The following is an 8,486-nucleotide window of genomic DNA, read 5'->3' as shown; positions in this document are numbered from 1 at the left end:
CTGCATAAAGAACACAGGAGGGTGATCATCCCGTACCTCAGCTGACAGGAACTATACATGGAATGACCTATGGAGGCTTGAAACGATTCTGGAACCAGTGGGGTAAAGGTGGAGAAGAGGAAGGGTGGCAGGGACACAATGAGAGCCAACATCACAAGGTTACCTCGTCTCTGATCTTTTATTGATCTGACCTGCACGCAGGTAAAAGAGCTGATAGATGGTAGGTCGTGTTTCTCAGGTTGACATGCAACACAGACACAAACGCAGACAAGGCAGGATGGGGTGGAGGGTGAACATACAGACAAGTGACAAAGCAAGCCGGGGGCAAGGGGGAGGTGCAGAGGCCAGAGCGGATCCCTGGATCGGCCATGAATGTATCCTGTGGGTCTCCTCCCCTCCACACCCCGAGCTTTAACCTGGAATGTTAGGGGTCATTCCACCCATCCAGTCCTGTCCCCACGGAGTCAGATCGCCCCACTGTTCCCAGAGCATGGGCTGAGTGTGGGTGTGGGGTTCTCGGTAGTCTCCAGGTTCCATATATCCAGTACACATACTGGTGCCATCTGTCTCAGCACAAATGCCGCATCAATCCAGAATACCAGCTGGCTCTGCCCACCATGACTCTGAACTAGAACAATGGCTGGTTCTGTCTGGTACTGCTCTGACCTAGAACACCAATCAACTCTGCACCTGGTGCCACCTGAATCTAAAATATTGGCTGCTACAACTCTGATCTAGAACACCAACAGCCACTGTACAATGCCACACCAATCTAGAACACTAACCAAATCTGTCCTGGGCGCAGGATGATCTAGAACATCACCTGATCCTGCCTGGCGTTCTCCTGCTCCACAACACAATTGACTCGGTCCAGTGCCACATCACTAAGAAATCCACCTCATTACCACCCTGACCTAGAAGACTCTCTGAATCCCATCTGGAGTGACTGTGGGCTAAAACACTAACTAGATCCCAGCTGATCCTGGCCAGTGCTACCATGACATTCTACATAGTGCCACAACTATTTGGAACACTGGCTGATCCACTGCACCTCCACCACCCTCATCTAGACACTGCCTCTCCTGCTTTACACACTGCCAATCAAGAACAATGGGTGATTCTACCTTGTGCTGTGCTGATCTAGAACACAGATGAACCTGGCAACACGCCAATCTAGAACACCGGTGGGTCCTGGCCAGCACCGCTCTGATCTAGAAGATGAGTTCACCCTGTTCAGGGCAACACTGATCTACAACAGTGGTCGATGCTGCCAACTGCCAACCTGAACCATAGCTGATCTAGAATTGGGGCAGTTCCTTCCCTGTGCCACCGTTATCCAGAACAGTAGAGTATCCTCTCCAGTGTCATGCTCATCAAGTACAGCAACCATGTGCTCCAATTATCTAGAACAATGGCAGTCTTGCCTGGTGCCACAATGATCCAGAAAAACAGGGCATCCTGCTTAATGACTCAGTGATCCTGAACAGTGGACACCCTTCCCAGTGTTAGATTTATCCTGAACATTGGGCGGTCCTGTCCGGCTCCACGCTGATCCAGAACAATCGTGATCCTGTGTGTCGAGGCACTAACCAGGAGAAGCAGACCGTTCCAGTTAAACTGGCTCTTATTCAGGACAGGAGGATGGGCCCGTCTTTTGGAACATGGTGATCTAGAACATGCAACACACTGCATCGATCTAGAAATGCAGCAATCCAAGGTGGCATGAATGACCAGCAATCTTGCTCAGCTCCTCGCTGTCAGCCTCCAGGCACTGTCCGGAACTTTCCCAGAATGCTGATATGGGAGAAAACAACCTCTCACATGGTGCAGCACTGATCTAGAAACACCTGGGGGTGGGGGGGGGGGGAGAGCCAGAAAAACACTTGGGACCTTCAGACTGATCCAGAACACCAGGAGAGTGGATGGAGGGGTAGGGGATGTGATGTTGGAATATTCTCAGGAAATCCAGAGACTGTGAACCTGGTATCGGTCCGTCGAGTATGCAGTCATGGGGGGGTGGGTGGTGAGGATGGGGGAGGAACAGGACACGCAGCAAGAGAGTCAGAGGGATGGCTGACTCCAGAGCAAAGGCTCCCACCTTGCATGGCATGAGATGAGTGTGTACGCGTCTTTGGGAGCAGCCACTTCTTGCACCCTCCGAGAACCATCGCTGCTGCACACAGCCCGAAGGGGGAGGTGGGGGGGGGGATAGGGGAAGGAGAGCTAAGGCTGTGATGGAGGAGGATGGTTCCACAGTGTTCCTTGAAGCCACAGGAACAGGAGCAGGTGATCCGCAGGCGGGTGGGAGCCTCCTGTGGGGGGTGAGAGGGAGAGAAAGGGGGCAGTCAGTGAGGAAACGGATCCCAGACACACCGCATCTACGCAGTCCCTCCTCTCCACCAAGAAACAGCTACAGAACTGACTATAACAAGGACAGAGAGCCCTGGCTCTCTATCCCCCTCTCCAGCCATCTACGTGACCCCCTCGCTTCCCTGCTGCCCTCCCCATTTCAGTGACCCCCTCCCCCCCACTATTCCCCTCCCTGTCTGTGACCTCCTCTGGCCAATATTGTCTAAGGGTGATATTTTAGGAGTGTAAGTGAGGGAGAGACGGGCAAAGGTGGGGAGGGATGTGGGGCCAGAGGAGTTCACAGGGATGGGGAGGGAGGGGATTACAGAGATGGGCAAGCGTGTAGAGGCCGGAGGTTGGTAGTTGAACAGGGGTCCCATTAGGGTGGAGTAAGAGGGCACAGTTCCAGGCTAGTGGGATGACCTACCTACAGGTGGGGTTGATCCATTAGCTGGCAGCTGTCTGCTGGGGAATGATGTAGAGCTTTGCTGGGTCCTCGGCCTTGCAACCACAGTGCATTTCACTCCTGCAGAGAGAGGACGTAGCTGCCATCACTCAACAGGCCACTCAGCCCATCGTCACCTCATCTCTGATTGATTCCCTAATTCTGGCAATCACTTCTGCTGCTGTCTTATACACATATCATCAACCTCCTGTGTTCCCACCTCTGCATTCCAGGAATATCTAGCACATTTATGCCTGCTCTGCCGCCACCTAAGTGACTACGGCCTGGCTATCAACCCCGCCAAGTGCCAGTTCAGCCTACCCGCCATCGACTTCTTGGGACACTGGATCGACCCCCATGGAGCTGTGCCCCTGCTGGCAAAAGTTGAAGCCATCCGCCAATTCGCCAGACCCAGCACTATTAAAGGCCTGCAGGAATTTGTTGGGATGGTTAACTTTTATCACCATTTCCTGCCCTCAGAGGTCCGGGTCATGCTGCCCCTTTTCGGCTTGATGTCCAGCAAGGTCAAAGAGGTCACCTGGACAGAGGAGGTGACAGCGGCTTTTGAACAAGCCAAGAACATACCAGCAAACGCCACGCTCCTGGTCCACCCCGGGTCGATGTCCTCACTGTCCTCACTGTGGGTGCCTCCGACGTGGCAGTTGGCGGCGTGCTCGAGCAGTTCATCGAAGGCAGTGGAAGCCGCTTGCTTTCTTTCAGCCGGCACCTACGACCCCCGGAACTTAAGTACAGCGCTTTCACCAGGGAGCTGCTGGCCCTGTACCTTGCCATCCGGCACTTCAGGTATTTCCTGGAAGGGAGGGAGTTCACGGTCTTCACAGACCACAAGCCCCTCACTTTCGTGTTTGCCAAAGTGTCGGACCCATGGTTGGGCTGTCAGCAACGCCACCTGTCGTACATCTCGGAGTTTACCACCACGATCAAGCACATCTCCGGGAAGAACAACGTGGTGGCAGTTGCGCTGTCACAAACCTCCATCCAATCAGTGTAGTCTCTGTCTCCGGGGGTGGATTATGCGGCGTTACCTGAGGCTCAACGACTGGACGGAGAGATGCTGGCGTACCGAACCACAGTCTCAGGACTCTGCCTGAAAGACATACCCATTGGGCCCGAAGGTAAGAAGCTCCTTTGCGATGTGTCCACGGGGCAACCTCGGCCCTTTGTTCCGACCGCTTGGAGGCATTGCGTTTTCAACGCCTTGCACGGTTTAGTCCACCCTTCCATCCGGGCGACCATCCAGCTGATCGCAGACAGGTTTGTGTGGCATGGCCTACGCAAGCAGGTCGGGCACTGGGCAAGGACATGCACGCACTGTCAAACTCCAAAATCCAGAGGCACATGAGGGCCCCACTGCAATCCTTCCAGCCGACACATAGGAGGTTTGAACATGTCCACGTGGACATCGTCGGCCCACTGCCAGTTTCAAGAGGAGCGAGATACCTGTTCACCATGGTGGACAGGTTCACGAGGTGGCTGGAAGCTATCCCACTCGCTGACACGGCCACGGAGACATGCGCCAGAGCCCTGATTACCACCCGGGTGACACGGTTTGGACTCCCAGCCCACATCACTTCAGACAGGGTTGTGCAGTTCACATCAGCTTTGTGGTCTGCACTGGCACAACTCCTCAGAACCCAGCTCCACCGAACGACCGCTTACCACCCGCAGTCCAACGGCCTGGTGGGACGTTTCCACAGGCACTTGAAGTCAGCCCTGATGGCACGCCTCCGAGGGCCAGACTGGGTGGATGAACTCCCCCGGGGTGCTGCTTGGTATCCGCACAGCACCCAAGGAGGACCGGGCCACATCATCAGCCGAACTGGTTTATGGTGTCCCGCTCACAGTTCCCGGTGAGTTTGTGCCAGCACCCCGTGGCCAGGAGGACGCACCTATGGTGGTCCTAACTAAACTCCGGGAGCGGCTTGCAACACTTGCCCCAGTCCCGACGTCCCATCACGGAACAACACCCTCTTTCATACCCAAGGACCTACAACAGAGCAAGTATGTTTTCGTTCGCCGAGGTGCGCACAGACCACCCCTGCAGCGACTACACGAAGGACCCTACAAGGTGGTGCGCCATAATGGGACGACCTGCGTTCTCGACATCGGCGGTCGGGATGAGACTTTTACCATTAACCGTCTCAAACTGGCGCATCTAGACGTTGAACGCCCGGTTGTGGTGCCACCCCCACGACGATGAGGCCGGCCACCTAAAAGAACTGACAGTGTGCAGGCTGTGGACTCTGCACCTCCTATTGCCGGTTCTGGGGGGGGGTGGGGTCCATGTGGCGGCTCGCCCATGCGGCAAGTGAACGGGCTCCAGCAGTCGCGGGCGAGTCTGCAGCCGGCGGCAACCGAGAGGGCTCTGAGTGCGGGGCAGACCTTGGCCTGGAAGCCAACGTCACTTCCACCCTGCAAAGAGCAGGGGATGCTGGGAGCAGGCACATAATCGCACGCGGATTGAAACAGTAAGCAGTTCAACCAGACCCTGCTCAACTCAGTGTGTTGCTTTCACTCGTTGTGTATCAGCGCGACCACACTATACTGGATTATGTATTGCATTGAACTGCTGCTGCTAAGTTAACAAATTTCACGTCACATGCCAGTGATAATAAACCTGATTTTGAAGGGTCCTGGCCTCAAATGTCGACTGCACCTCTTCCTAGAGATGCTGCCTGGCCTGCTGCGTTCACCAGCAACTTTTACGTGTGCTGCTTGAATTTCCAGCATCTGCAGATTTCCTCTTGTTTGCATTAGAAGACTATCGTTTTTTCTTCTCTCACTTTTTCTGCTTAGTAAGTTTTTTTGGTTATCACAAAATTTTTTTTTTCAATCTTTAAGATAATGTCTTTTTTGAGACATTGTAAGTGTTGTTTTTCAATGTGCTCATGTTATTTCTTTTGTATAATATAACAATAAAAAGATTTGAAAAGAAAGAAGGAAGACTATCGAATGGTCTCCCAGTACGATTAATTGGGCTCTAGGCCTCATTATGACCCAGGCACCTTATTGTTTACCTGCACTTGTACTTTCCCTGCGTGTTGCATTCTGTTATTGTTTTCCCTTGTTCTAACTCAATGTGGTGAAATAATCTGTATGGGTGGCATGCAAAATCAAATGTTTTTCAGTACACCGTGATGACAGTAATAAACCAATTTACAAATTGACCTCCCTCTCTCAATTTCTTGGGTAGAGAGCTTGTAAGTTTATTTGAAAAAACGTGTCAGTTTTACTTCCACGTCCACCGAGGTGAGATTTGAAGCCCTGCTTCTGATACGAGTGCTGGCCCGCTCATTCATGCTAAGAGGACCATGGGAGTCTGGTGCTCACCTGTTGTCATTGATGTCTGTCTCATTCCCTGTAGAGAAGGGATTGACCAAATGGTCAGGGTGGGATTGGGTGAGAGTGAACAGAAAAAAAAGTGATTAGTACACAGAGAGGGTGAGTGATGAACAGAAAATACAATGATTTGGACACAGGAATGGAGGGAGGGGGAGGGAGAGGCAGTCGAGGGAGATTGAATGGAGAAACAAAGTGACTAATACACAGGGAGGGAGGGAGCAAGGTAAAACAGTGATTAGTACACAGGGAGGGAGGGAGCGTGAACAGAGAAAACAATAATTAGTTCAACTGATCTGTGTTTTACACGGGCATTCTGTACCAGTTACCTGCATCAGGATTGCAAGGGACAAAATTGTTCCTCTGGGAGATCAGAAAGGTAATAATCCATGTGTGGAGCCAAAAGTGATGGGAGAGACCTTAAATTAATATTTTGCATCTGTATTTACTCAGACAGACACAGAGTCCACAGAATTGAGGCAAAGCGGCATCAACTTCATGGACCCTATACAGATTACAGAGAAGGTGTTTGCTGTCCTGAGGCTAATTAGGGTGACAAGGTGTTCCCTCAGACCCTATAAGAGACAAGTGCAGAAATTTCTGGGGCCCTAGCTCAGATACTTAAATCTCTGGGCCCTAGCTCAGATACTTAAATCATCCTTAGCAACAGGAGAGGTATCGAAGGATTGGAGGATAGCCAATGTTGTTCTGCTGTTTAGGAAAGGCTATAATCATGAACCAGGAAATTATAGGCTGATGAGCTTGACATCAGTAGTAGGAATGTATTGGAAGGTATTCTAAGGGACTAAATATATAAGTATTTGGATATACATAGACTCACTAAGGATAGTTAGAGTTTTTCGAGGAAGTTACCAGGAAAGTTGATGAAGGCAAGGCAGTGGATGTTGTCTGCAAGGCATTTGACAAGGTCCCATGTGGGAGGTTGGTCTGGAAGGTTCAGTCACTTAGCATTCAAGAGGAGGTAGTAAATTGGATCAGACATTGGCTTTATGGGAGAAGCCAAAGAGTGGTAGTAGAGGGTTGCCTCTCTGACTGGAGGCCTGTGACTAGTGGAGTACCACATGGACCGGTGCTGGATCTGTTGCTGTTTGTCATCTATATCAGTGATCTGGATGATAATGTGGATAACAGCAAATTTACGGATGGCACCAAGATTGTAGATGTAGTGGACAGTGAGGAAGGCTGGAAAAGTGGGCTGAAAAATGGCAGATGGAACTTAATCCAGACGAGTGCGAGGTGTTGCACTTCGGTCGGACCAACCAGGGTGGACCTTACTTAGTGTATGGTAGGATGTTGAAGAGTGTGGTAGAATAAAGGAACATGGGAATATTGGCCCATGATTTATTGAAAATGGCATCACAGGTAGACAGAGCTGTAAAGAAAGCTTTGGGCTCATTGGCCTTCATAAACCTAAGTATTGAGTACAGGAGTTGGGATGTTACGTTGAATTTTGACAAGATGTTGGTGAGGCCCTAATTTGGATTATTGGTGCAGTTTTGGTCACCTACCTACAGGAAAGAAGTACAGAAACTAAGATTGAAAGAGTACAGAGAAAATTTCAAGGGTGTTGCCAGGTCTGGATGACCTGAGTTATAAGGAAAGACTGAATAGGTTAGGACCTTATTCCTAGGAATGTAGAAGATCGAGATGAGATTTGATGGAGGTATACAAAATTATGGGGGGTATAGATAGGGTTAATGCAAGCAGGCTTTTTCCACTGAGGTTGGGTGGGACTACAATCAGAGGTCATAGGTTAAGGGTGAAAGGTGAAAAGTTCAGGAGAACGTGAGGGGAAACTTCTTCACTCAGAGGATCATGAGTGTGTGGAATGAGTTGCCAGCACAAGTGGTGCATGCGAGCTTGATTTCAGTGTTTAAGAGAATGTTGGCTAGATACGAAGATGATAGGGGTTTAAAGGGCTATGGGCCCTATGCAGGTCGATGGGAGTACACAGACTAGATGGGCCAAAGGACCTGTTTGTGTGCTAGAGTGTGTTTGCTGCCTTCGCACACCGTTCAATCCAAACTGCCCTGTGTTTCCTGGATGACCATCAAGTGCTGGCATCTTGCACTGGCCTGTGTTTGATATCCTTACATACTCTAAACCAGCTTGTTCTACACAAGCTTCAAGTGATGGTGTTTTGCACTGGCTTGTGTTTACTGCCATTACACAGCAATCAGTCCAAACTGCCCTCTGTTTCCGATGTGACTATCAAGTGCTGATGTCTCGCACTGGCCTGTGTTCAACTGCCATTACATGCCAGGTGATGTGTAAACTGGCCAAGTGTGAACACCATTCCCATACAATGCCA

At 50.9% G+C, this 8,486-nt stretch overlaps 1 protein-coding gene across 3 annotated transcripts in view; it reads right to left on the bottom strand.

Annotated features, from left to right (window-relative positions):
* Positions 1-168: 168 nt before the first annotated feature.
* Positions 169-8,486, bottom strand: part of kif5ab (kinesin family member 5A, b) — a 106,282-nt gene continuing 97,964 nt past the window's right edge. For all 3 annotated transcript variants that reach the window (XM_063039273.1, XM_063039274.1, XM_063039272.1), the window contains 3 exons: positions 6,146-6,173; positions 2,777-2,875; positions 169-2,312 (listed from right to left, as the gene is read on the bottom strand). In XM_063039273.1, the coding sequence (XP_062895343.1) occupies positions 2,797-2,875; positions 6,146-6,173 (107 nt within the window). In that variant the 3' untranslated portion in view covers positions 169-2,312; positions 2,777-2,796. The remainder of the gene's footprint in view (positions 2,313-2,776; positions 2,876-6,145; positions 6,174-8,486) is intronic.

Source organism: Mobula hypostoma, assembly GCF_963921235.1.
Source record: "Mobula hypostoma chromosome X1 unlocalized genomic scaffold, sMobHyp1.1 SUPER_X1_unloc_4, whole genome shotgun sequence".
Taxonomy (NCBI): Eukaryota; Metazoa; Chordata; class Chondrichthyes; order Myliobatiformes; family Myliobatidae; genus Mobula; species Mobula hypostoma.
Note: the sequence above shows the minus strand (reverse complement) of the source record. Positions and strands in the feature narration are given on the sequence as shown.